The sequence below is a fragment of the Hippopotamus amphibius genome, chromosome 16 (genome assembly GCF_030028045.1).
Source record: "Hippopotamus amphibius kiboko isolate mHipAmp2 chromosome 16, mHipAmp2.hap2, whole genome shotgun sequence".
Lineage (NCBI taxonomy): Eukaryota > Metazoa > Chordata > Mammalia > Artiodactyla > Hippopotamidae > Hippopotamus > Hippopotamus amphibius.
In genome coordinates this window covers 58,683,160-58,709,096 of record NC_080201.1, presented here as the reverse complement: position 1 = coordinate 58,709,096, position 25,937 = coordinate 58,683,160, and the positions used below count along the sequence as shown (strand labels likewise).

The 25,937-nt window shown below is 60.1% G+C and overlaps 3 protein-coding genes across 16 annotated transcripts; 2 read left to right on the top strand and 1 right to left on the bottom strand.

Moving 5' to 3' along the window:
* The first annotated feature begins 36 nt into the window (after positions 1–36).
* AKT1S1 (AKT1 substrate 1) lies at positions 37–8,329 on the top strand. 5 transcript variants are annotated; one of them, XM_057711445.1, is made up of 5 exons: positions 37–126; positions 4,086–4,471; positions 5,552–5,629; positions 5,722–5,891; positions 7,283–8,329. In XM_057711445.1, the coding sequence occupies exons 2-5, from the start codon at positions 4,093–4,095 to the stop codon at positions 7,424–7,426; spliced, it is 771 nt and encodes a 256-aa protein (XP_057567428.1). In that variant the 5' UTR covers positions 37–126; positions 4,086–4,092; the 3' UTR covers positions 7,427–8,329. The 5 variants fall into 5 exon arrangements, with proteins under 5 accessions (XP_057567428.1, XP_057567423.1, XP_057567427.1 ...); XM_057711440.1 differs by lacking the exon at positions 37–126 and adding an exon at positions 728–795; XM_057711444.1 differs by lacking the exon at positions 37–126 and adding an exon at positions 806–1,028.
* An 828-nt stretch (positions 8,330–9,157) lies between these two features.
* PNKP (polynucleotide kinase 3'-phosphatase) lies at positions 9,158–15,807 on the top strand. 7 transcript variants are annotated; one of them, XM_057713374.1, is made up of 17 exons: positions 9,158–9,266; positions 9,515–9,678; positions 10,299–10,345; positions 10,870–10,980; positions 11,396–11,475; positions 11,555–11,612; positions 11,704–11,811; positions 12,195–12,266; positions 13,603–13,651; positions 13,768–13,838; positions 13,916–14,008; positions 14,097–14,193; positions 14,271–14,332; positions 14,612–14,721; positions 14,799–14,886; positions 14,981–15,042; positions 15,128–15,800. In XM_057713374.1, exons 2-17 carry the CDS (start codon positions 9,528–9,530, stop codon positions 15,303–15,305), a joined length of 1,437 nt encoding a protein of 478 aa, XP_057569357.1. In that variant the 5' UTR covers positions 9,158–9,266; positions 9,515–9,527; the 3' UTR covers positions 15,306–15,800. The 7 variants fall into 7 exon arrangements, with proteins under 7 accessions (XP_057569357.1, XP_057569352.1, XP_057569354.1 ...); XM_057713369.1 differs by having other exon boundaries at positions 10,681–10,980; positions 15,128–15,799; XM_057713371.1 differs by having other exon boundaries at positions 10,681–10,980; positions 15,124–15,799.
* Positions 15,808–16,017: 210 nt separating this feature from the next.
* Positions 16,018–25,551, bottom strand: PTOV1 (PTOV1 extended AT-hook containing adaptor protein). 4 transcript variants are annotated; one of them, XM_057711985.1, is made up of 13 exons: positions 24,558–25,331; positions 21,837–21,974; positions 21,626–21,708; positions 21,503–21,560; positions 21,299–21,406; positions 19,648–19,803; positions 19,021–19,107; positions 18,849–18,922; positions 18,714–18,771; positions 18,330–18,434; positions 16,609–16,806; positions 16,445–16,516; positions 16,018–16,143 (listed from the first exon to the last, which is right to left on the bottom strand). In XM_057711985.1, the coding sequence occupies exons 1-12, from the start codon at positions 25,104–25,106 to the stop codon at positions 16,505–16,507; spliced, it is 1,626 nt and encodes a 541-aa protein (XP_057567968.1). In that variant the 5' UTR covers positions 25,107–25,331; the 3' UTR covers positions 16,018–16,143; positions 16,445–16,504. The 4 variants fall into 4 exon arrangements, with proteins under 4 accessions (XP_057567968.1, XP_057567969.1, XP_057567971.1 ...); XM_057711986.1 differs by lacking the exon at positions 19,021–19,107 and having other exon boundaries at positions 24,558–25,327; XM_057711988.1 differs by lacking the exon at positions 24,558–25,331 and having other exon boundaries at positions 21,812–21,932.
* Positions 25,552–25,937: the final 386 nt, after the last annotated feature.

The following is a 25,937-nucleotide window of genomic DNA, read 5'->3' as shown; positions in this document are numbered from 1 at the left end:
GATGCCATTTTGCTCGAGGGCACGGCCGAGGCCGGTCAGCTGCGGCCATGTTAATGCGGGGCAGTCCCATCTCTCTGCGGGGCACGACAGCAAGGTCCTGGAAGAGAGAAACGGATAAGGGAAAAGGTGAGAGGAGCTGTACATCACACGAGGCCCTGAAGGACTCGGGTTAACGGGATGAAGCTGTCAGTATCCCGGGAACGAATCGGTCCCAGACGAATTCCTGAGTCACCATCCAGAGAAGGCGGCCTGAGCCGCCATATTGAAGCTGGGCAAACCGAAGCAAGAAAGGCTGCCATGTTGGATCCTTGCCAGCGTTAGTGCTGAAAGGGGGATAGACTGGAGGGAGAGCCCGTATATACATTATGGGCAAATGATGCCAGGCTGGTTGCCGTGTCATTAACGGGAATTGCTTTCCACCAATTCTGTAGAAGAAGTCATTATGGGTGAGGGACGTCAGGTCGCTTGCATTGGTATACTGTGTTCCTGAGCGTGCATGTGCATTTTCCCCATATTTCTTGAGGGCAAATGGAAATGGTCTAGGTTTGTTTCCAAGCAAGCTGAAGCCTTTCTTTCACCATCTTTCTTACGGGCACAGGGTAAACTGTGGTCGCCTTTGCCCCACTGTGATCCGGCGAAGCCCCCGTGGCCGCCATGTTGGTCTCTGGCGGCCGACATCAGGGAGGCGGAGTGTGCCGAGTGGAGGCGGGCCAACCACACGGAAGTGACGTAAGGCGCCGCCATGTCTTTTGAGGGCGGCGACGGTGCCGGGCCGGCCATGCTGGCTACGGGCACGTGAGTGGAGGCGGCGTTGTGAACCGCGGTGTGGGGAGGATTTGGCCGTCCGGAGGAGAGGGGCGCTGGGAGGGCGAGCCGCTCGCGGGAGGGGGATAGCCTGCGTAGATCAGAGGGCAGAGATCGCCCAGTGACTCCTACGCTGAGCACTGGAAAGGTGTCGCCCGCGGGAACCATCGTGTCTTGACCCGAGGCAGAGCTTAGACAGCCTCACCCTCCGGTCTCTAGACCCAGTAGGTCCCTTACCTTGGCCGTGGACCGTGTCCGCAGGGTCGGGGGGTTACTCGGTGGGGCCTCAGGGCGCCCCTCACCCGTCCAAAGGCGGGACTTCCGGCCCTGGCCCCCACCTGGGCGGGATTTCCTGTTTTCTTCCTTGAGAAGTGGGTCTTTCCCTGGACCCCCGGGAGAAGTGGGGACTCTGAGCGGTAGAGAAGACCCCAGAGATTCACCTCTCCCGGGCCACAGGGTGCATCCTCGAGTTCCTCCCACCTAGGGGCGGGGGAGTGGTGTACTTGCAGTTCGACAGGTGGTTGAAGGGGAGTTCACTAGCGTCCCTCATTCCTTGGAGGACTTTTCCTCTTTCTTCGTCTCTACCTGGAGTCCCTTTCTCACTTCACCTCCTCACCTCATCCTAGAAGGCTGATCACCTTACATGTCCCTACCTGCTCCTATGGGGGACAGGTGTCATCTCTCTTTCTCCCTAATCTTAAACGCCTCCATCTGGGGGAGGGGGAAGTCTTCCATCTCTCAGCTCCTTGAAAGATACAGGACTTCCTCCAGAAGCTGAAGGGGTGGGAGACTCTCTTGTGGGGTACTTGGCTTGGCTACTCTCCTGTTGGCTAAGCCATGCCAGAGAGCCCCCAGGCCTTGGCAGAGAGATCTGCGGGAGTTGCCATCCTGCTCTTTGAGGTGTGTGTGGGACCCTCATGACCCACTCCCTCCCACTTCACTCTTTTCAGCTGTTCTAAGCTCTAGGAGTTTAATCTGCTCTTAGAGATCTTCTCCAAGAGAGGAGTTGAATCTTGGTGTCCCAAGGAAGTGAGAGCCCCCTGGCCCAGCACTACCAGGCTGTGTGACCTTGGATCAGTCATTTCCCTGCCCTGAGCCTCAGTTTATTCCATCAGGTGGGGATGACCCAAGGAGTGGCTGTGAGACCCTGAGCACCCCCCAGTTCTGTTGGGTTTTGGAGTCAGGCAGACAACAGTTTCACCCCACTCTGCCCTTTCTAGGTGTGTGCCTTCTGGCCAATGCCTTAAGCTCTCTGAGCCTCACTTTCCCATCTGGACTAGGAGATCATAAGTCTTTCCTCATGAGGTAGGTGGGAGGGCATTTTCAATAAAGAACAGGCTCTGGACCCAGACTGCCAGATCCAGTTCCCAGCTGTCCGTCTCTAGCTGAATGACCCCAGTCAAGATACTGAATCTCCCCGAGCCTCAGTTTGCAACTGTAAAGTGCTCCTCCCTCATAGGGGTGGTGGGAGGGTGGGATGAGATTGTTGATGACACTCGTGGGTCCCGGCCCGGCCTGTGGGAGGTGCTGTAGAGACTTGCTCCAGGGTCTCTCAGGACTGGCACTGGTTGTGTTCTCACTGTGTGACGTGTGGCTTCCAGCAAGGGCTTTGTACTCTGTGAGGTTTGACCGTCTCATTTGTAGGTAACAGCTCCCACATGTGTGGGTCAGGTAGGAGGGGAAATGACAGGTGCAGAGTCCCTGCACAGAGCAGGTGCTCAGCAAACACTGACTTCTGTCATCTTGAGTCACAAAGGGCCTGTGAATTGAAATCAAACTTCTACAACCTTGGAGGACTAGATCACACCCCTGCCTGAACCCCTTTAGTGATGGGGAGCTTGCTGCCTCTCTGAGGAGGCTCCTCAGCTGCCCAGCAGCCCTGGCTCAATCACTGGTTTACAGGGAGAAGACAATGAGGCCCAGAGAAGGCCATTCAGTGGTCCAAGGTCACACAGCAGTCAGGGCAGAAAGCCAGGCCTCCTGTCCCTTGTTCTTCTCACCTTTGAAGGAGATGCATCCAAGCAGATTGTCTGCTTAGGGCAAACCTGTCCAGGGGACACCGATCCCTGACCTCGGGTTGCTCATAGTCTGATGGAGGAGGCATCCAGAGGTATAGCTGTCACAAGCTCGTGTGACATGAGCTATAATGGAGGTAGCCCAGGGCATTGTGGGTCTAGGGGAAGACTTCCAGAGGACCTGCCAAAACAGTCCTGTAGGAAGTGCAAGAGCTTTGTGGGCAGAGTCCAGGTGCAGAGAGCAGCTGGCACCCCATTTTCTGCTCAGCCTGGGTTCTCTGAGGCCCCCATCTGCTGGGTAAGCCTGGTGTCTCAGAGATAAATCCCACAGGCCCACCCTCGAGGCTCCCACACTGGCTGGGGCAATGGATGTGGACCCAGGCAGTGCTCTCTGGAGGGATAAGGGGGGTCACTCAGACATTGCAGGAGTCCCCAGGTGGGAGGGGCCAACCTGAGTTCGGGGTGAGTACAGGAGTGACGAGTACATGGAGGACAAGTGGTCCAGGTAGTGGGAGTCTGCCTTGATGGAAGGCCTTGACCACAGGAGTCTGGAAGGATGTGAGGCCGGGGGCAGGCCCTCCAGTGTTGGACTAAGGGGCTGTGACCTTGTCCTGCGGGTGCTGGGGAGGAGCAGGGTCAGCTTGGGGGACCGGAGGCCCCCCCCACCCCGGGACGATGGTCCAGGGCAGCACCGTCCATCAGAAATATGAGCTGAGCCATGTGTATAATTTCAAATTTTGTATGAGCCACATTAAAAAAGTAAAAAGGAAACAGATGAAATTCACTTTCACCTTATATTTTATTTAGCCAGCAGAAATAAATGTCATCATTTCAACATTTAAGCAACTTCAGATTGCTCATGAGACAGTTTACATCCTCCCTTTTTGTGCTGTCTTAAAAATCCGGTGTGGGTTTCGCACTTGTGGCACCCCTCACCTTGGATCAGTTGCATCGCGAGTGCTCCCTAGTCACGTGTGGCTGATGGCTCCTGTGTTGGACAGGGCAGGCCCGAGAGGAGAGACCGGGGCTATGGGGACAGGGTGGGGACAAGGGATGGGACCAGGGGCCTGAGGACAGGGCCTGGAGATCTGGGTGGGGAGACGTCCTGGGGAAGTGGGGGGCCGGGGGCAAGACGTGGAGCTCATCTGGGGTCAGGTGGAGAGGAGGGATGGGGGTGGAGTCCAGGGCCTGGTGGACACACGGGGCTGGATGCGGACGGCGACGTCAGCTAAGCCTCAGCCCCCTCTGTCCTGCTCTGCCCCGCAGGGCGCGGATGGCGTCGGGGCGCCCCGAGGAGCTGTGGGAGGCCGTGGTGGGGGCTGCCGAGCGCTTCCGGGCCCGGACGGGCACAGAGCTGGTGCTGCTGACGGCTGCGCCGCCCCCGCCACCCCGCCCGGGCCCCTGTGCCTATGCAGCCCACGGTCGGGGGGCCCTGGCCGAGGCTGCCCGCCGCTGCCTCCACGACATCGCCCTGGCCCACCGGGCTGCCGCCGCCGCCCGGCCCCCTGTGCCCCCACCAGCACCGCAGCCGCCCAGCCCCGCACGGAGCCCACCCCGGCCTGCCCTGGCCAGGGAGGAAGACGAGGAGGATGAGGAGGAGCCGACAGAGACAGAGACCTCTGGGGAGCCGCTGGGCATCAGCGATAACGGAGGTGAGAAGGCAGGGGCCGGGGTGGCTCTTGGTAAGTTGCCTCCTCGGTGGGTTTGCCTGCAGGGGTACAGCTTGTTGTCTCTGAGCCCTAACGTTCATAGAAGCTGCAGGCTTGCCTGTGACTCGCTCTGTGACCTTGAGCGAGTCATGTCTCCTCTCGGAGCCTTGGTTTCCTTGCATCACGTCCTGATACCAGCTCTGTGCTGGGAGGTACTGGGCAGAAAGAAAGCCAGCTTGGGGCCTTTTCTCTAGGACTCTGGGTCTGGCCAAGGAATTGGAGTCCTGACATGAAGCAGGGCCCTGTGGAGGCCGTGGGGTGGGGAGGGAGCCTCCTGAGCCAGGAGCACGAGTAGAACAGAACTTGTTTCTAAATCTGGGGCGCCTAATGCCTGTGAAAGCAAGGACAGGAGGTAGAGAGGAGTCGGGGTAGAAGCAACAGCTGGGGAAGCAACCAGCTGCATTGGGGGAAACGTGGAGGTTGGATGCTTGCCAGAGACTGGACTGTAACATTAGGTGTTTGAAGAGTGAGTAGGAGTTTTCCAGTCAAGGGTGGGTGGGGCTCAATGAGTAGTTACTCATTTGTTACTGTTACTACCAATGACTGACCTCTTCACTGTTGCTGGAGAAACCCTCATAGGGTTAAGGGCACAGATTCTGAAGCCAGGTGGCCTAGGTTCAAATCCTGGTGACACCACTAATTAGATGTGGGCTAAGGGCAAGTGAATTAATCTCTCTGTGCCTCTGAGTCCCCATGTGTCAAACAGGGGTCATAATCATCTCATATTTCTCTCAGCCTGTATTTTGAGTCAATTCATCCCAAACAGATCTTACAGATCTCATGTTCATCCAGCCAGTTGCTTTCACCTGGGGATGTACCAGATAGACAGAAAGTGGATTTATTTCTGCCGAAGGCCCGTCAGATAACCAAGGGAAAGGTGTTCAAGGCAGAGGGAATAATTATTCCAGAAGCCCTGAGGCCTGGCCAATGCAGGGAACGGGGAGGTGGTGGCAGTGGCTGGAGTCCAGGGCGCATGGGGTCCCACGGGACCCATCTGGCCCGCACCTCTGACACCATCCACAGGACTCTTTGTGATGGACGAGGACACCACGCTCCAGGACCTGCCCCCCTTCTGCGAGTCAGACCCTGAGAGCACGGACGGTGAGTGTCCAGGCTGTCCCCATCCCCAGAGTGGGGGTTGGGGAGTTGGGAAGAAGGCAGGGACAGAGGCTGAAGTCCACCTTCTCTCCCAGACGGCAGCCTGAGCGAGGAGACCCCCGCTGGCCCCTCAGCCTACTCAGTGCCCCCAGCCTCGGCCCTGCCCACACAGCAGTATGCCAAGTCCCTGCCCGTGTCCGTGCCCGTCTGGGCCTTCAAGGAAAAGAGGACAGAAGCTCGGTCATCCGATGAGGAGAACGGGCCGGTGAGGGGCAAATGGGAGGCGGGGAGGAGGGTGTCGGGAAGGGCTCAGAGCCATCTCCTCCAGGAAGCCCTCAGACATGCATGCCACGTTTCCCAGGATTGATCCTCCCCTCCTCCTCATAAGGCTGGTTCTCGGGCCGGAGCTCTGCAGTTTTAACTGTCACAGGCTTATGAAAGCACCCCAGTGCCTTGGAGAGAAAGCAGCCTCTCCTTGCCAGGAACTGCTCCGTGTATAGAACACCTGGTCTGGGCAGGGCGGAAGTATTTTAGTATCCCGTCCAGATAGGGATACTGCGGATCAGAGGGGTCAGATCACCTTCCACCCCCACCCCACATATTCCTGGCCCCTTCTGGAATTTGTGCCACCTCCCTTGTCCTCTGTTCCTCTCATACCATCCTACACGTGGAGGTCCTGGGCTGGCCTTGGTGGGTCCTCATCGCCCATCACTAAAGCTCCTCAGAGCAGAGGGGAAACTGAAGGACTGAGAATGCACGTGACTTCCTGAGACTCAGCCTGTAAGGGGCAGAGCTAGGATTGGAACCCAGCTTACTTTTGGAAAAGAGCCATGGGCTTTCAGGGAGGAGGCCTTGCATGCCATGGTTTCCCCTCCCAATGACACCTCTCGGTGTCCAGGCTCCATCAGCTGCTGCTGGCCTTGTCACCGGTGGAAGCACAGTTAATTAACTGAACCTTTGTGGCCTGAGTGCTGGGTCCTGGACAGGCCTCCGAGAGGGCCAGGGTCCAGTTTCTGTCTGTGGACCCTCCCATTCCGCTGGGCATCAGGCCCAGCTCAGGGTGACAGGGGCCCTAAGAGAGGTAGCAGTAGGTGCTGGGGCTGCAGGTAGAATGACAGGATCCCTCCGGGTGGAGACTGACACAGAGAGGGCTTCTTTCCCTACAGCGCTGGTGACATGGTCGTTTGCCTTTCTTTAGCAATCACCGTGCTGATCATCTCAGACCTTGTTAGCCCCGTTTTTCGGAGGAGAAAGTAAAACCTAGGGAGGTAAAATCCCTGTTGACAGCTAGTGGGCGGCAGAAGCCTGATTAGAACATGACTGGATCCCGAACTCGGATCTTTAGACGTGAGACCCTCTGGGCGCACACAGCCCTGATGGTCAGCAGACAGGCGGCACCTCCACTGCCTGTAGAAGGACGGCAGAGAGACAGGCCTCTGTGCGTGCACATAGGAGGCACATAAAATGCCGGGAGGAGAGGGGCAGGAAGGCTTCTTGGAGGAGGTGGTGTCTGGAGTTGGGTGGCAGAGCCCTACGTGGAGCAGGACGGGGTGAAGGGCCTTCCTGGCTGTAGGCATCGCACGGGCGAAAGAGCTAGGAGAGGACCTGGAACCCAGGGTGCAGGCTCTGACCCCGTCCCTGTCGCCGGTCCCGCAGCCCTCCTCGCCGGACCTAGACCGTATCGCGGCGAGCATGCGCGCGCTGGTGCTGCGGGAGGCTGAGGACACGCAGGTCTTCGGGGACCTGCCCCGGCCACGGCTCAACACCAGCGACTTCCAGAAGCTGAAGCGGAAATACTGAGGCCCTGGGAGCTTCCCGGACCGGCGTCCGCCCCACCCCACACTACACCCCTGCCCTGCCCCCGGGGCCCGCCAATCCGAGTCAGTTCCCAGACCCGCCTCCCGGGCCACCAGGATTGACTAGACCTTGCCAATCCCCGCCGCCCTTCTAGTCCACGACCGCTCCCGCGCCGATGAGCGGAGCCTGTACAGGTTCCCGATTGGGTCTGTCTGCTCCCTGCCCAGCGACAGATTCTTTCTATTTAGGGATTGTCTCGCTCCCGGATCGGGGCGTGGCTAGTTGACCTGTTAGGTCTTTTTCTGCCTAGCAACAAGGGCTTTGCTCGCACGGCGTTGGCTCCGTTCCCGAAAGAGCACAGTCAAACTCCAGGATTGGGCAGTGGCCTCCACCTCTGCATAGGGAATGGAGAGCTCCTTCATTTGATTGGCTCGAACACTGTAAAGGGCTTGACCAATTTCCCGAGAGACCCATCACCCTTCCTGAGTTCCCCCACCTGATTGGCTCCGCTTCTGGGGGCGCGGCCAACCCTCTTCCTGTGCCCAGGATTGGCCTGTGGCCTTAAATTTACGGTCTTTACACTACTGGGGCTGGGGTCGTTTTTTGCCGCAGTCCTGACAATTGTCCCTCTGGCCCCCTCAGGGATGGCCCGATCCTGTTCCTGCGTCTGACACTCTCTCATTGGTTCCATCCCACGACAGCCTGCCAATCAAACCCGTCCTTCCCTCCAGGACGTTACCAGCTCCCGCCCCTCCCCCCACCCCCACAGGTGCCTTAAAGGGCCCTCGTCCACCCAAGGTTGGGGGCAGGGGGCCTCACTCTCCGGCCCTGGTGTGGGGGAGAGAGTGTGGGTTGGGGATCGGGACTTGGGAGGGGCGCTCTGAGATTAAAGAGTTTTACCTCTGACAAATGAGTATGAGGTGTGTTGTGGGTATTCATTCACTATTTTCTGGAGACAAATGAGCGGCGTCTCATTGCTTCTCAGTGCAAAGCTGAGAAGTGGACTTGTCCCCATTTTACAGACAAGAAAACGGAGGTTCACAGGGTGGGAGGAAGCATCCCATTCTTGTGTGATCGTGGAGTCCCAATCTTCAGGGCTGTGAGTGTTGGAATGGGAATAGTTTAAGGTGTCAGCCTCCTGAGCCCACTTAGTGCCCAGGAAAGCCAGGAACCTCCAGCTGAGGCCGGAAGTTTTCTGACTAACGTAAGACAGCTGGAGGTTAGAGAACAAGCGGCGCCTGGTCCGAAGATGTAAACGCGGAATCCCCATCAGACCACCACCGATGGAATGCTAACAGCAGACAAAACTTAAACAGGGCAAACTACCACCTAAACACTTTTATAAGTTATTTACATGAACTAACTTATTTAGTCTTCCTAGTAACCCCACAAAATGGAAACGATTATCCCCACATTGTAGATAAGAAAACTGCAGCATCCGAGGTAGGGCTGCTGTCGGGGCGGGGTTTCTTCGACTGATAAAAATCGTAAGGAGAACTTCCTCCCGCCGTAACTATCTCCCGCAAAGGGAATGAAAATTAGAGTTCAACGTGCAAAGAGGAAAAATCTGTGAACAGGGAATCCACCTCCCACTACTGGCTTGCGTCTCATACTGCAGCAGGAGAGATGAAGGTCAGAGCTGCAGAGGGACCGTAGGGGCCTTGGGTCTGGGAAGGGGAGGGGCTTACGTTGCAGGCGGAGCCAATGCCCCGCCCACTTTGGTCGCATGAGTCATTTCCGTCCGCGGAGAAACCGAGACAGCCGCCGGCCGAGTTGCGGGCAGAGCGCCTCCGGCAGGGCCTCCCTGATCGGAAGTGGAGAGAGAGCTAAGCGGCGGGCAAGGGTGAGCGTGGGGACGAGGCGAGAGCGCGCGAGTTTCTCGGCCTTTGCCTTGGGAAGTTGGGGTCCGGGGTCCCGGAGGGAAGGAGTGGGGCGTCGTCGCCTGGGAAACGGCTCGAGCCCCAGCCCGGCGAGTGGGAGGGATTTCCGGAGCTTTTAGCCGATAAAGGGAATTCCTGGTGGGGAGGGCGAGAGGAGGCGGGACTTCCTTCTGCCACTGCCACTCAAACCTATTTACCTACTTTCCCTTAGGCCGGCTCCCAGGATGGCCAAGGTGGAGGCCCAGGGCCGCCTGTGGCTGGAGAGCCCCCCTGGGGGAGCGCCTCCCATCTTCTTGCCCTCGGGTGGGCAAGCCCTGGTCCTGGGCCGGGGACCCTTGACGCAGGTTACCGACCGGAAATGCTCCCGAAACCAAGGTGGGCGGGGCGGAGCCTGAGCTGGAGGGGGTGTGGTCCGCTTCGGTAGCGGGAACGCAATCAGTGGGAAAGCTAGACAGCCCAAGAATGGACATGCTTGGCCACCATGCGGAATTGCGTGGCGCAGCCAGGCCTGAAGTTGGTAGGTGCCCTCTGGGAAGCACAGGAAGAAAAAGGTTGTGCCTGACCTGGAACTAGCCAGACACCTTGGGCGGGAGCGGATGGAATCAAACATCGAGACAGTTGTTACTGGGCAGAGGATACTCACAGACCACCGTGAAGGCTTGAATCAGGCCACGACCTTTGTCAAGGAGAGAGCCGATCCTATAGAGAAAAGTTCATATTGCTAGGTAGAGATGGGTGGTAGCGGGCCAAGCCCTGAACCTGCATCTTGTCAAGGCCCTGCAGAAAAATACCTGCCCTGTCCGTAGGCGAGGACCAGTGTTACAGGCAATCGTAAGGCCTTTATCTGGCTACTGCATGTCAAGGAATGAGCCAATCCTACTTAGAAATAAATTGCCTTCTCCTGCCGAATGGGTGCTGTAGCCCCATGCTCCCCAGTAAGGAGGGAAGCAGTCACACAGGGATTCAAATCCTGACTTCACCCCCTCAATCCTCAGTGGAGCTGGTCGCTGACCCTGAGACTCGGACGGTGGCAGTGAAACAGGTACCAGTTAGTTTGCAAGGGGCAGCAGGCCTGGGGGTGGGAGGGTGGGGGGTGGAGAATCACCACCCATTGGGGAACAGGCTCAGTTGGGAAAATCTGACTCTGGGAGGGGACCAGGTGTGCCTGCTTCAGTGGGGTAAACATCCATCCCCGTTTAAATTGGGTAAGACCGGGTGCTTATAATCTTCCCAGAGCCCTAATTGGAGGTACACGGTGAAGAGGCGGGGCTTAAAGGTCTGATTGGCTGGTGGAGAATGGCGAGTCTTTCCCGGGTTATTTGATTGGAGGATACCGCTGGGGGTGGAGCCAGTTCCAGCTCCTCCCTCTCTCTACAGCTGGGAGTTAACCCCTCAACTGCCGGGACCCAGGAGCTGAGACCTGGGTTGGAGGGCTCTCTGCGGGTGGGGGACACGCTGTATTTGGTCAATGGCCTCCACCCGCTGACCCTGCGCTGGGAAGAAGCCCTCACGCCAGAATCCCAGCCAGACACTCCACCAGGCACCCCCCCTCATGTGGCCCCTGAGGAGGAGGTTGCTGAGCCGCAGAAAAAGCAGATAAGGAAGTCATCCCCTGGCTGGGAGAGCTTCGAGAAGCTGCTAGTGTTCACAGCACCTGGTGCGAAGCCCCAAGGCAAGGTGAGGCCCAAGCTGAGGACTGAGGGAGCACAGTCCCTGATGTGCAGGACACCCAAACAAAACTTAGCTCCTGTTTGGATTTTCATGGTTATTAGCCCTCCGAAGTGAAGAAGGCCAGGGGAGGAGACTGGGTCAGACATGAAGCCCATTTTAAAGACCGGAATACTGAGGGGCTCGGGAGGAATAGGAGGTAGTAGAGTGAAGATTTCTTTCTATGCATTCAGTGTCCGAGCTGCATCTTTGCTGTGCCTTGTCCTTACATAAGATGGGTAGGCCCGCTGTGACTCAGTTTCTCCATCTGTAAGGGGCGGGTGGTGATAGTCCCCAGCTTGCAGGGTTGATGCAAACCAGCCTGTGAGCGAGGGGTATTGGAAGTGTAACAGTGCTGCTCTTCCTCTTTTCTGGGTGACGCCAGGTGGCCGGTTTTGACTTGGATGGGACCCTCATCACCACACGTTCTGGGAAGGTCTTTCCCACTGGCCCCAGTGACTGGAGGTAATAAGAGGCAGGAGGAGGGGGTGGGTGAGGCGCACTCCGGGCCCTAGGTCACTTTGCGCTTGCACGCCTGCCCTAGGATCTTGTACCTAGAGATTCCGCGGAAGCTCCGGGAACTGGCCACGGAGGGTTACAAGGTGTGTGTGTGCGTGCGCGCGTGGTGGCCGGTTCACAAGGCAGGCCTGGGTCCGATCAGTAGGCCCAGGGTGACACCGGTCTTCTTCCCAGCTGGTGATCTTCACCAACCAGATGGGCATTGGGCGCAGGAAGCTGCCAGCAGAGGAGTTCAAGGCCAAAGTGGAGGCTGTGGTGGAGAAGCTGGGGGTCCCCTTTCAGGTATGGCTGCAGGGCTGTGTGGAGGGACAGAGACTCTGAGACGGGGGCCAGAGACCTGGTAGGGGAGGGGAGGGGGAGCACAGGGAGAGGGGGACACAGACACTGAGATGGGACAGAGGAGGGAACAGAGACCCAGGGAGATGGTATGACATGGTGAGTCAGTTGGAGAGGTGGCGGGACAGAGACCCTAGGCGAGTGGGGTGGGGGCCCTGGGTGGGGTTATACTGACAAACTCATTTTAAGTGGCAAGTTCCAGGGCACTGGGCACTCTCCTTGGGTTGGTGAAGGTTGGGGTAGTATCCTTGGGACCCATGTGCCCTTGAAGGACCCTGGGTGCTGGAGGAGGAGCCAAGGATGCTGTCTGACCTCTGCCCCACCCACAGGTGCTGGTGGCCACACATGCTGGCTTATACCGGAAGCCAGTGATTGGTATGTGGGACCACCTGCAGGAGCAGGTGAGCTTCAGATTCCCAGTGGTTCGCCTCGTCCCTCGCTCCCTGGCCCGCCTCCCCACTCTGGGTCTCCGGTCCATGACCACCTCCTCATCCCCTCCCCTGGCCTGACCTTCTCAGTTTCTTTGCTATCATGTCCTCGTGTTGATATGTGAGGCCAGTGCTCGTAAATTGTGAAAAACACAGTGGTCACGAGACAAATCACTCATAGAGTCATAAGTTCGTGTGTGTGCGCGTTTGTTCTGGAGTTCAACAGCTTTTTTTTTTTTTTTTTTAATTTGCCTTTTGGCTGCGTTGGGTCTTGGTTGCTGGCGCAGGCTTTCTCTAGTTGTGACCAGTGGGGGCTACTCTTAATTGCAGCGTGCGGGCTTCTCAGTACAGTGTGCGGGCTTCTCAGTACAGTGGCTTCTCTTGCTGTGGAGCACAGGACCTAAAGCACGCAGGCTTCAGTAGTTGTGGCACTTGGGCTCAGCAGTTGTGGCGCAGGGGCTTAGTTGCTCCACAGCATGTGGGATCTTCCCGGACCAGGGCTCGAACCCGTGTCCCCTGTGTTGGCAAGTGGATTCTTAACCACTGCGCCACCAGGGAAGCCCTCAACAGCTTCTTGAGCTGAAGATATTAGTGAACAAGACAGACCTGACTGCTCCTAGATCAAGGGGGAGTGCAGACTACAAATGCACTGACAGATGTCTAAAATAGCAGAGTGAAGATAAGGCAGGGTGTTGATTTACCAACAGAGGTCAGGGAAAGCCTCTCCGAGGTGCCCTTGAGTAAAGGTCTAAAGCTGGTGAGGGAGGGAGCCTTGTGAGTATCTAAGGGAAGAGTGATCCAGGCAGGAGTAACGGCAAGTGCAAGGGTCCTGAGGTGGGACCAAACCTGGTGTGTTCATGGGCAGTGAGGAGGCCCGTGTGGCTGCACCGGAGCAGGTGAGGGGGAGAGTGAGGGGCATGAGGTCAGAGAGCAGGGGTCAAACTGTGAGGCCTCCTGGGCCACAGAGAGCATTGGGAGGAGAGGGTCTGGAGCCGCTGTAAGTGGGAACTGGCACCCTCTGGTGGCCATTTGAGGAATGGACGGGAGAAAGTGGAAGCCGGAGTCCAGAGAGAAGCTGGTGGCCAGGATCGAGCTGGTGGTACCGGCAAAGGGGGTGAGAAGTGGCTGAAGGGCAGGACCAACAGGATTCACTGATGGATTGGATGTGGGGCATGAGAGGTTAGAGATCAGGCCTAATGCGGAGCACAGACAAAGCTGAGCATCCAGTCAGGACCTGTTAGTGCTCTAGGGGGACAGGTGTGTGAATGGGTTTCTTACTGCGTGTCACCTATCACCTGTCCCTCCCCAGGCCAACGAGGGCGTGCCCATCTCCATCGGGGACAGTGTCTTTGTGGGAGGTAAGGGCCTGGGGGTGGGAAAATGTGTGGGCTTGCGTGGCTGTTGTGGGTGGGCCGGGAACGCCTGTCCCCAAGGTTCCTGGTGCAGACAGGGCTGTATCCTCGGTGTGTTCCAGATGCAGCTGGACGCCCAGCCAACTGGGCCCCTGGGCGCAAGAAGAAAGACTTCTCTTGTGCGGACCGCCTGGTGAGGCCCCCCCCACCCCATCCCCACCCTTCTTGAGCCCAGCCACTACCCTGTCTCACCTGTGCCCTCGCCCCCAGTTTGCCCTCAACCTGGGCCTGCCCTTCGCCACGCCAGAGGAGTTCTTTCTGAAGTGGTCCACGGCCCGCTTCGAGCTCCCAGCCTTTGACCCGGTGAGGCCTGAGGAGTGGGCCACGGGGCAGAGTTGGGGATGCGCAGGGATGGGGAGTAGGTCTCGCTCATCATGTCTGCTCCTCCCAGAGGACTCTCTCCTGCTCTGGGCCTCTCTGCCTCCCTGAGTCCAGTTCCCTCTTAAGCTCAGACCCCGAGGTGGTCGTCGCCGTGGGATTTCCTGGGGGTGAGACTCCCTGACCCCCCGAAGCCCCCGCCCTGCTCGGACTCCTCAGACCCCCACTAACGCTGCACCCTTCACAGCTGGGAAGTCCACCTTCCTCCAGGAGCACCTCACGTCAGCCGGATACGTCCATGTGAACAGGGTAGGATCTCGCCTGCAGCCCCTCCGTCCGGCTTCCCCATGTCTTCTTCTGCACCCCGCCATGAGAGCTGTCCTCTAGGTCTCTGCTCCCCTAGCATCTGTCCTCTTTCAGGCTCCGCCCCCCCCCCCCACAGGTCCTCTCTCCAGGTCCCTGACCCCCTCTGTGTGCCTCTCTATTCCCCCTACTCTGGGTCCCTAACCCTGTATCTCTGGGTCTTTCTCTATGGGCCCCTGGGTCTCCTGACCCCCACCCATAACCTCCTCTTTCTGGGTCCCCCAGGACACCCTGGGCTCATGGCAGCGCTGTGTGACCACCTGTGAGGCAGCTCTGAAGCAAAGGAAACGGGTTGTGATCGACAACACAAACCCGGACGTCCAGAGCCGGGCCAGGTACTGGGGTGCCAGGGGAGGCCTCTGGAGGGTGGGCCCGGGGTCCTTACCCGCCTGCCACTTTCCCGGCCCCACAGGTACATTAAGTGTGCCCGGGATGCAGGTGTTCCCTGCCGCTGCTTCCTCTTCAATGCCACCCTGGAGCAGGCACGCCACAACAACCGGGTGAGCCGGCCTGTGCCCCCCCCCCCCCCCAGCCCCACTACGTCCCCCCGTCCCCCCTCCCCAGCCTGACCAGCCTGACCGCCACCCCCCGCAGTTCCGGGAGATGACGGACCCCTCTCACATCCCTGTGTCCGACATTGTCATTTACGGCTACAGGTAGGCACCGCGGGGGGGGGGGGTCACCAGGTGGAGCCCCTAGGTCGGGCTTCGCCTCCACCCATCACCCTCTGCCGCCAGGAAGCAGTTCGAGGCCCCCACGCTGGCCGAAGGCTTCACGGCGGTGCTGGAGATCCCGTTCCGGCTGCACGTGGCGCCGCAGCTCGAGCGGCTGTACCGCCAGTTCTCAGAGGGCTAAGCCTCCGCCCGCCCCCTGCCCCGCTGCCCATCCCATAATAAACGCTATTTTTCTAAATGCCTGACCAGCATTTTGCGGGGAGGAAGGGTGGTCCACCCTTCCTGGGAGACCCCCCACAGGCCGGGTCTCCCAGGAAGGCACGGGTGGGAACCTGGTCTCTAGCTAAGCACTCAGCCCACCTTGCGGACAGCGGTCTGTGGCTGCCGCGGCAGACCCGGCCCAGAGTTTGGCAAGGCGCGACCCGAGGCCGGGAGCCAGAGCTCAGCTTCCGAGAGGAGGCCGACGCCCTGCACGCTGGACTTGAACCCCGGGGCTGCGGCCTGGACCTGCAGCGGCGAGGGGCGCCTGGGAGCCCCGCCAGGCCTGCGGCGCACGGCCAGGGGCGGGAGGCTGGAAGCGGCCTGGCGCGGCCTTGTGTCTGCTTCCAGCCGAGTGGGGCCTGTGGAACCCACAGGGGAAGGAGGGCGGCCTGGCAACGCGGGGAGTCAGAGACTGGACCCCGGCAGCAGCTGGCCTCTGCAGAAAGATCCTGGAAGACGGCGCAGCGAGCACCGCCCCGGCCCGGCAGCGCCCCCTCCCGGCTCAGGTAACAGCGACCGCAGAGGTGACCTCGCCTGCAGACGTTCGGAATGCACGCTCCCAGGCCCCAGCTGTGCTCACACTTGGGGGTGGGCCCAGCCACCAGCCCCTGGGGACGGCCCTCGGGTGACGACTGTGGAAGGGGCCCGGCCTCTCCCGAGCCAGGGTGTCTGGACAGAGTGCGGGGGCCAGAGAGTTTTTAAAAGACTTTATTCGGGAAACGTACAGGGGTGGGGACCGTCCTTGGAGACATCTCAGGACGCTGTCCTCCATCTCGCTGGGCAGTTGCAGTCCCCAGGGGCCCCTGCTCAGAAGCATCTGACCTGGGGGTAGGGGGTACAGTGGGACAGACTGGACAGGGGCTCCCAGCAGGCCCTGGGCCCCCCACACCCTGCTGCACAGACCCAGGAGGCTCCAGGGCCCTGGGGATGAGAAGACCCTCCCCCGTCCCAGACTCCCGTCGCCTCCTGGGGGAGGGGTTTGGGAGGCCGGAGTTTCCCGGGAGACCTGGGCCACTGGCGTGCCTCTCCCTGCTCCGGTCTTCTCAAGGCCAGGGTCACACTACTTCCCGAACCCCAGGCACTTCTGAGGGTCCAGCCCGGCCTCAGCCCAGCTGCCACTCACCAGTCTTGGCGGGGGCCTCGTCTGTGACTCCTGGAGAGGCCCAGCCCGGGGGGGTGGCCACTACCCCCCCATCTGTGGGGAAGGAAACCAGGGAGGAGTCAGCCGGGGGCGGGGAGCGGGCGCGGGGGGCGGGCGCGGAGGGGGCGGGCACTGGGCCGCCTCACCCCTCGCTGCTGCTGCTCCTGCTCCAGGTTCCGCTGCAGGACCTGCTGCTGGTTGGCGATGACGCGCCGGATGCCGTTGACGAAGTTGCTCTGGTCATGGGGGATGAGGCCGATGAAGATCTTCTTCTCCGAGGAGTACAGGAGCATGAGCACGCGCACCTCGCACGAGGCCTTGTAGGAAAAGTGCACGCAGCCGGCCTGCGGGGCAGAGCGGAGTTCGGACGGCCCTCAGCGCAGACGCTCCGCCCCGCCCCACGGAGATACGGGCGCAAGGCACCTGGCTCGGCGTCCCTGATGGAGCCAGCACCTCACAGCACGCCGGGCCATCCTCTAGCCCTGTCGCCACACCCACGTGGGGACAGCAGACAGAAGCCAGAGACGCCTGCCCAGGGACCAACAGGCTCTACAGCTGAGCCCAGGACGCTGCTCCACAAGTTCGGGCAAGACGGCGGCCCCAGTGCTGGCCGGGTCAGTACCAGTACCCAGGACCAGCCCTGTGACCAGGGCCCCACTGGGAAAGAAACACCAGGCGCCAAGCTGGCCCTAGGGCTCCGTCCACTCTGCGACCCCCAGAGACAGCCGAGGGTAGGGAGACCAAGCAGAGCTAACCCACAGCAATGCCGCCGTCACCGCAGCTTGGGATGTAGCCCAGCATCTCAGCACCCAGCGCTCCCTGATCCATTTCACCAGATGCTCGCTCTCCAGGGCCCAGGGGTCACCATTCCCGTCTCACAGGTGAGCAAACCCAGGCTGAGAGCTCGAGGACTCGTGGGCCCCCAGAGCCAGAAGGGGCTGTGCCTGCCCTCAGCCGCGTGCCACCGCAGGGCACAGGGGTGACAGGCGTCCAGGAGGAAGCCCCTCAACACCCACCTGAGCAGACAGCCTAATGGGAGCCCAAAGGGGCCGAGAGGGGGCCGGCAGTGGTACTCAAACCCTCACAGGCCTCCCTGAGGGGACTCTGTGCTTTTAAGCTCTTCTTTAACGCAAAAGAAATACACAACCCGCCCCTGAAGCGCATGATGGCAAGGCTGTGACGACTTCAGGTGACTTAAAGGGAAACTGTCAGCTAACTCAGGGCCAGCTGTGAGCCAGGACAGCAAACACCCTCTAAGCGGACACAGATGGCTGCACATTCAGGAGCACGGGAGCCCGACCTCCTCACTTCACAGATGGAGAGACTGAAGCCTGGAGACAGGAGAGGACTGGCTGAGACCCACCAGGAGCTGAGCACTGGGGGCTTTCAGAGCTCGGGCTGGAGGCAAACAGATGGCCCTGCCTGGTGAGGGCCTTTGGGAACCTCAGGTTTGCCACCCTGTCCCCAGGGAAGGGAGCAGGAGGACGGTGGCAGGTGAGGACCTGGGAGCACGAAGTCAGTGCCGGGGGTGATGTCACCCCCTCGGCTGAGTAAACCCAGACAGAGCAGCGGCGGACAGGCCCAAAGACCCGAATCAGACCTGGTTCAAGTCCCCGCCCAACACTTGCGGACACAGGCTCCAAGCCTCAGTTTCCCCACCTGTAAAATGGGGTCAGGACAGTCCAGAGCCCAGGGGAGCCAGTGTCCTGGCACGGAGCAAACACGCCTTCCCCACGGCCACCGTCACGCTCAGCCAGTTCTGGGGGAACCTTCACTCTTAACCTTGTTTCAGTGTTTAAACACTGAGCGGCTCTGGCTCTGTCTGTCCCACCATGAGCCCGGCCCACGGCCCCGCCACACCACTCACAAAGCCGTTGTCCATGATCCGGCACAGGCTCTTCAGCGTCTCCAGGTCCTTCGTGAAGTGGAACTGCACCAGGCGGGAGTTCCGGAAGAGCGGCACCAGGGTGGTCTGCGGGGAGGCCCAGGGGCGGCTCCGTGAGGCCCCACGTCTGAGCCCCTCATCCCAGCTTAAAGCCTCAGACCCGTGAGCCCTCAAACACCAGGCCTGCAGGACCCGAACCACCGCCCTGTCTACCTCCACTTGCTGGACAAGCAGCCTCCAGCCACAGGACCTCTGCACATGCTCTCCTCCTCCAGTTGGCGACTCAAGGGTCCCCTCCTCCGGGAAGCGGCCTAGCCTCCCCCATGGCCCCGAGGTCAAGGCAAGCAGAGCCCCACCCCCACTCACCAGCAGCTGCTGCGGGATGAGCTGCATGTACAGCTTCCGCGGCCACTGCTCGGTCCTCCTGCGGAGAGGCGAGGACGAGGGTCAGGAGGCCGGGTCTCACCAAGCCCCCGCCCCCGCCCCCTGCCCGCCACTCACAGGATCTCGCCTTGGTTCACGTAGATGTGTGACGGCAGCCACCTCTTAGACCGACCGTTGGGCTCAGGCCTGGGCTTTTGGGGAGAAGAGGGGAGACATCAGGAGTGGGAGGGACCCCACGTCAGCAAGGACGCGCCGGTCCCGAGGTCACCAGGGCCCACCCCGGGCTCACCTCCTGCCACTCCATGACGCCACTCCAGGCCAGGAACTTGTTGTTGACGACCTGGACAGGGCCCACTACACCACCGGGGCCCACTGCCTACAGGAGCAGGCAGGTGGGCTGGTGCCCCCAGGAGTTCCCCAGAACAGGCTTCTGGGAAACCTGGAGGCTACCCCAGACCCCTCCCCAACCCCCGCCCATCAGTCCCAAGTGTGTCTACCCGCTGCCCCCAGGGTCCGGCCCGGGCTCAGCCTCCAGCCTGGCTTCTGCACCTCCAGTCCGCCACAGGTCAAGAGCCCCAGAGCTGGCCCTGCCCCCCACAGCCGCCCCCCCCCACCCCGGGCCACACCCCAGCCCTTGCCTGGGGCACAAGGCACACAGGGTCTGCCTCTAAGAACCAGGCAGCTACATAACTCGCACAAACTGGGACACTTCCTGGTGAAGGGGATGCTCTGAATAGCTGGTAAGTTGCGAGCCAGGACACGCGGTCCCCCTCCCACCACGAGTGTGCCTGCGTGCCCACCCGCCTCCCTGCTCCCCACGGGCGCCCCTCCTGCTGGGAACCACTGTATCAAACCCCTCAACCCCCTCACCCTTCAAAGCCTCAGACACAGGCAGTGGCCGGGCCTGAGGGCACACCTGTTTGCGGGTGGTGATGACCTGCCGGATGGCGTTGACGAAGCCGCTCTGGTCGTAGGGGATGAGGCCCATGAAGATCCTCTTCTTGGACGAGTACAGGAGCATGAGCACGCGCACCTCGCAGGGGGAGATGTGCGGGAAGAGCATGCAGCCCGCCTGGGGGGGGGGGCACAATGGTCACCGCGCGACACAAATCCCCAAAATTAACACCAGGGCCTTCGTGAGGGGCGTGTAGCCAAATGCACTGTTCTGGGAGCCTGTGACTGTGTACCTCAGTGTCCCCCCATGAATCTGGGGCCAGGGCTGGGGCCCCACATGCGGGGCGAGGGGCCTAAGAAGGCGCCACCTCCTGCTCACGTTCCCTGAGGCCAGCCCTGTCCCGCGGAGTTTGCTGCCTGGGCCAGGGAGGCCTGGGCCCAGCTGACGGAGGCCACCTGGCCTGGGCGTTAAGAACACAGATGCAGAACCCAGCTGTGCTACCTCCTAGCTGTGTGACCTAAGGCAAGTCACCTCTGGGCCTCAGTTTCCCCATCTGTAAAATGGCACAACAGCGCACAAAGTGCCACACAAACGCTCCTTACATGAGATGCTAGTGCCTCCTTGGTGGGACTGAGGGAAACCTGAGCCCCACAGACGTCCTCATCCAGGAGTCCCAACAGGAGCATGTGCTTTCTCAGCCCTTGGCTCAAGCCCGTGCTCAGGGACCCCATCCCTGGCCTTCCTGGACCCATGTGGGGTTGGCCCTCCCAGAGCTACTAGTCAGACCCAGAGCGTAACTGGACAGGAAATGGAGAGCGTTGTGTCCACCTTCCCTGGGGCACTAGGGCCCTGGGCACAGAGCAGGCCTTCAGCAAACGCTGCTGAATGAAGGGGTGACCAGGCAGGCAAGAGACCCCACACCAGTCAACCCAGAGGAAAAGGGGATCCGCCCAGTCATCGGGGATGGCGGCACACAGCGCCCCCTGGAGGCAGCAGCCAGGAGGTGGAGAGTGGGCTGTCCCAAAGGGCACCAGGGACCAGAAAGAACCCCAGAGCTGAGTCCTCCAGGCAGAAGACCTACTCCCACCTCAGCCCAACTCCTCCCCAGCACCTGCCCATCCCACCGCCAGAGCCCCGTGGGGTGGGAGCTGCTGCTGAAACGCCCAGACCTCAGGGGCTCGCAGGGACCATGCTAACTGCGTCCTGTGTCTGAACCCCTCAGATCACCGCCTCAAGTGCTTTACACAGACTCACTCCCCCGCCAGTGGCTCCGAGGACCACAGGTGAGGAAAATGAGTCCCAGCAGACTGTGCCCCACTCCTGGCTCTCTCTTTCCCTCGGTCACCCCGTCTTGCCAGGTCCCTGCCACGTGCTGTGGCCCCAACAAGCTCCTGGGTCCCAGGAGAGCTGGCCCAGGCCCCTCCCTTTGCTGGGGAGGGAGGCATCTCCAGCTTGGCCAGGAGGCAGGCTGGGTTCCTCTGCTCTCCCGAGCAGCTCTGAGATCCTGGTTCACACAGACAAGGACAGGGCCACCCCCAGGAGAGGCTGCCGGGGACCCTGTCACCTGCCTCGGGCTGTCCCGGCAGAGTCCTGCCTCCTGCTGCACTTGGTCACAGCGGTGCTTCAGAGGGGCCCCTCCTCCCCGCCCCGTCTGCCCCCCAGCGCCACTCACGAAGCCGTTGCCCATGACGCGGCAGAGCCCCTTGAGGGAGTCACAGTCTCTGTTGGTGAAGTGGAACTGCGCCAGCTGGGAGTTGCGGAACAGGGGGCCCAGGGTGGTCTGGAGGCAACAAGGGGACAGCCGGGTCGGGGACAGCCGGGTCAGGGCCGGGCGGGTGCCCGGGGGTCGGGGCGGGTGGGGCGGGTGGGGCCTCACCAGCAGCTGCTGCGGGATGAGCTGCATGATCAGCTTCTGCGGCCACTGCTCGGTCTCCCTGCGCGGAGGAGAGGGTCAGGGGAGCGCCCCGCCGCCCGCGCGCACCCCCAGCCCGCCACTCACAGGTTCTCGCCCTGGTTCACGTAGGCCTGGCAGGGCAGGGCCCGCTTCAGCTTCGCGGTGGAGTCCGAGTAGGGTCTGCGCTTCTGCGGCGGGAGCAGAGGGGTCACCAGACACGGCCCAGGCGCCCAGGCCCGCCCCCCACTGTAGGGACCCCTGGGGTCAGCCCCCAGCCCCCCGCAGACTCACAGGGGAACGTGCCGCGGCCGCTCACCTCCTGCCACTCGAGGACACCGCTCCAGGCCAGCAGCTTGTTGCCGAGCCGGTGCTCGCCCACGGCCAGGCCCCCGAGGGCGAGCCCGGGCGAGGAGGGCCCGATGGGACCCAGGGCCCCGAAGACCCGAGCACCTTGCTGTGGCAGAGGAGGTAGGGAAACTGAGGCTGGGGGCCCACCAGGGGAGCTGTCCCCCACATACCCCAGAAAGGACATTCCAACGTTCAGACCCCAATCTCCTGCTGCGAAACCCCCAGGGCCATCTCCAAACCCTTTCTCCCAGGATCGAGACCCCAAGTGGCTGAGCCCCTACGGCCACCCCAGGACCCTTCCCCATCCCAAGCATACTTGTCACCTCAGCACTGGCCCGCGCAGGGTCCCTGAAAGCCACCAGTTGCTTCCCCTTCCAGCCCTTGCTCCAGCTGTGCCCTCGCGGGCCATCCCCACTCTTCAGGAGGTGCTCCCCACGCATCCTCCCCAGCTGATCAATTTTTGGTCCCTCTACTGAGACAACTCAGAAGCAACTCTTGGGGTCCACAGCCTCCTTGAAGTGACCTCACAATGCACAAGTCAGCCTGGGTTCTGTCCATCTGTCTGGCACACCGGTTTGCCCATCCCACCCATGCTCAAAACCCTTCCAAGACTCCCCCAGGCCCCAAGAGAAAATCCAGACTCTCCCCTCCAGCTCCCGCCAACCTCTACAGGCGGTCGCCCGCCCGCCCTGCAGCCACATCAGGTTGACCCCCGGGGCAGGCGGGGAGGAACCAGAAGCACACACAGACAGAACCCTCCAGGAAAGTGGGGAGACTTCTATAACAGAGAACCTAACAATACCTGAAAGAGTCTCTCAGACATGTCTTGAGAGCATCTGCAAAACACCAGGAGAACATTCCAGCAATAAAACCATGGAAAGCTACATATTTTACTTACAGGGACTGTCCAGTGATCTTTTTTTTTTTAAACAAACTAAAAACATCTCAAAGCAAACAAGGGAAGGCTTCCGAACAGCCTGGCAGCAGAATACCCACAAAAACCTCACCAGTAGGTGCCTCCAGGCAGCAAAAAAAGACAGCGATTGTTACTTTTCATCTTATTACTAATGAGTGTTTTCCAAATTTCCTATAAAGCACACACGTGTCTTCTGCCCCAGAATAAGGACAGGCAAGAAAAATTGTATTTTGTAGGGACTTGAAAAGGAAAAATCCAAAACAAACAAACAAACAAAACCTGAGCAAGCATGCTCTCCATCTGGGCAGGCGGTTCTGGGATTCCGGCAATCGTATGACATCAGGAAGAAAACCTGAGAGCATCCTTTGCAAGAATGGGATGATGTGTGTTCCCAGTTGGAGTGTGTTAGTTGGAAAATGCCTGTTGTAGCCCTGGGTGTGTAGGCAGCACGGCCAGAACCCATAACATGAGAAAATGTAGTTAAATCGCACACCTGGAGGTGTCTTTGGGCTCCAAGTGAAAACACTTAAGAACCCAGTTAATGTGAGCACCAGGAACACCTGTTTAAACTCTGTTTGGAAACCAGGTTGACCACGTTTTAATGTGGGGTGTAAAAATAAGTTTAAGCTTATGCTTAACATCAGGTCTCCCCAAAAGCAGGATGTGTGTCAAGGAGGAGGACGAGACCTAAGTGCAATCCTAAAGAAAATTTCACATCTGGGCAAGTGTGTGTACTATCTGGCTGTGCCTCCCATGTGTGTTTCGTTGTTCACTGAAAAAGAAGCCTATTTAGTATTTGGAAGGAGGATGAAAGCTTTAAGATGCACGTTTAAAGACCCAGAAGGCGCCTCTGAATAAGCAGACGTGAACGCTAAGGACTGGGGAAGGCAATGGAGTGAAGGCTGATGTTTAAGTTTAGGGAGGTGTTCAGAGTTCGGGTACCTGAGTATAAGATCCGAGAAAACCTGTTTAAGATTTGCGTGGTGCTGCCACAACTCCCCGCCATACACAACACTGAGGCAAGGTATTTAACAAGTAAGCTTCAGCGCCAACTGAAAGTAAAACGCGCATCGGGACAAGCGTGTCACGGTCTGGCTGTACGTGAACGTCAGGATGTGTAGATTTACCACTTCAGAAACACCTTACGGAGGTTTCTGAAATGTATGTGCACGTTTTAGGCCTGGGAAAGTGTGTGTAACTTAGCATACCTGCAAACCTGGATGTTTATGTTTAAGATCTGGACTTCCTGCGACCCGTAGGGGTATCCTACACCTGGGCAAGCGTGCAAATAAACCCTGGGGGCACCCGCCACGGCCGCCGTGCAGACACCCCCGGGGGCAACACCTGGGCGCGCGAGCGCGATTCGCGGGGCCCTCCCGCCGCCGTCTCCCCAGCCCCCTCCCCCTACTTCCAGATATTCTGCCCGAAAAGAGCAACTTTCCAATCGGAAAAACAGCGCACGCCGGCCGGCCGCCAGCCCCCCACCCCGCGTTCAAATCGGGCCGCGGAGTCAGCAGTAATTTGAGCCCTTCCCGCCCCCGTACCCCACCCCCGCCACCCCATCCCGAACGCGAAACAAAGGGGAGAGCCCGGAGCGTACCACCCGGGGGGTTTCACGGGGGAAGCAGGCCCCAGGAGGGACCCCCCCCCCTTCGGGTCACTGGAGAGACCCCCGATGGGGGGGGGGGGCGCGCGGACAAAGACGCCAGGCCGGGGGAGGGGCCGGCGGGGGCGGGGCCGTGGAAAGCTCTGGAAAAAGGGCGGGGGGCTCACCATGGGAGGGGCCGAGCGAGCCCGGATCCGCGGCGGCTGCGGGCCCCGGGGGCTGGCCGGCCAGGAGCGCGAGCGGGCGGCGCGCACCGTGAGGGGCCGCAGGGGGCGGCCGCGACCCCCGAGGGGGCCCCCAGCGCCGGAGCGGTGCGGGGCGCGGCGCGGACGGACCATGGCGGGCGCTGGCCGAGTGGGCTGGGGGCTGTCACGGGCAGCACGGGGGGCTGCAGGCTCCACCGACTGAGGGGCACGGGCGCGCGGCTTCGGGGGGAGCCGGGCTGGGCTGTACCAAGCGCGGGGCACCCGCGGCCGGAGAGGGGTCGCCGCGGCCAAACCACTGCGGCGAGCAGGGGAGCGCGGCGCGTACCAACAGCGTCCGTGAGGGGGCGTGGCCGGGGTGTACCAAAATAGGGCTGGGGGAGCCCCGGGAAAAGGGTGTGTGGGACGGTGAATACGGCAATTGGAAGATATTATGGGCCGCTCGAGCACGGAGGGGAGGAGCTGAGACGACGTGAGAGAAACCACCTCGGGGGGCGTGGCTGGAAAGACCATATCGAAGGACGACGGGGGGAGATGAACGTAGAGGATGATACCAAGTTGGGCTCTGCGCGGGGGGCTGGCATACCGTGAGACCGTACCCAGATGCAGACCCGCGGAACCGGGAGACTACATCGAGACACGTCAGGAAAAGGGGGAGAAGGAATAATAGGCCTAAGGGCAAGGGAACCAAAAGTTCGGTAATACGGATCGTACCAGACCTAAGGAGAGGGCTTAGGGTTTGAAGGCGGTGACGTGGCTAGGCGGGCAGGGGACCACAACTCCCAGCGGCCCCCGCGCGGCCTGGGCGGAGCCAGAGGTCCCACGAGACGCCGCCAGTCACAGCTGCGTGCCCATTGGCCCCCGCACCCTAGGCTCCACCCACCTCCCTCTGCATCTCCTTGCTACCCGCGTCTCAGGGCCATTCACTGATTTGCTCATTCACCCAACGATTAAAGGACTGCGTATTCACTTACTAGTAGTTGTGTAAGATTTCTTGCTTCACTTTCCTTGTTTCTTAAATGTGGAAATAGCTAACCCTAAAATGATTATGAGGATCAAATCAGTTAATAAAGGACCAGTAACGACCTAAATGGTAGTTTCTTTTTCTCCTTTCAAAATCATCATTAGTACCATTTCTAGTTCTGTGCTGGGCAACGAGTATACTGTGGTGACCAAACAGACCAGGTCCACTGGAGAAAATAAATAATTGCAATTTGTGATGTGTTATAAATAGAGCAAAGGCACAGGGAGGGTGGGATGGTGACCATGTGAAGTCAGGAAAGTGAGCTTTAGGCAGCCTGCAACTCCACATAGGCAGGAAGAGTGTGCTAAGATGAGAGAACA

What these genes read in the sequence shown, in the direction of transcription:
- PNKP (XM_057713369.1), top strand. Translation starts at nt 9,528, where the DNA reads ATGGCCAAGGTGGAGGCCCAGGGCCGCCTGTGGCTGGAGAGCCCCCCT. An exon ending in ACTGGCCCCAGTGACTGGAG is followed by an intron (nt 11,476 to 11,554) that starts GTAATAAGAGGC and finishes CGCCTGCCCTAG; the next exon opens with GATCTTGTACCTAGAGATTC. An exon ending in AGCTGGGGGTCCCCTTTCAG is followed by an intron (nt 11,812 to 12,194) that starts GTATGGCTGCAG and finishes CCCCACCCACAG; the next exon opens with GTGCTGGTGGCCACACATGC.
- PTOV1 (XM_057711985.1), bottom strand. Translation starts at nt 25,106, where the DNA reads ATGGTCTTTCCAGCCACGCCCCCCGAGGTGGTTTCTCTCACGTCGTCT. An exon ending in GCGTCATGGAGTGGCAGGAG is followed by an intron (nt 18,923 to 19,020) that starts GTGAGCCCGGGG and finishes TCTCCCCAAAAG; the next exon opens with CCCAGGCCTGAGCCCAACGG. An exon ending in GTGAACCAAGGCGAGATCCT is followed by an intron (nt 18,772 to 18,848) that starts GTGAGTGGCGGG and finishes GCCTCTCCGCAG; the next exon opens with GAGGACCGAGCAGTGGCCGC.
- AKT1S1 (XM_057711442.1), top strand. Translation starts at nt 2,951, where the DNA reads ATGGAGGTAGCCCAGGGCATTGTGGGTCTAGGGGAAGACTTCCAGAGG. An exon ending in CTGAGGCCCCCATCTGCTGG is followed by an intron (nt 3,118 to 4,085) that starts GTAAGCCTGGTG and finishes TCTGCCCCGCAG; the next exon opens with GGCGCGGATGGCGTCGGGGC. An exon ending in GGGCATCAGCGATAACGGAG is followed by an intron (nt 4,472 to 5,551) that starts GTGAGAAGGCAG and finishes CACCATCCACAG; the next exon opens with GACTCTTTGTGATGGACGAG.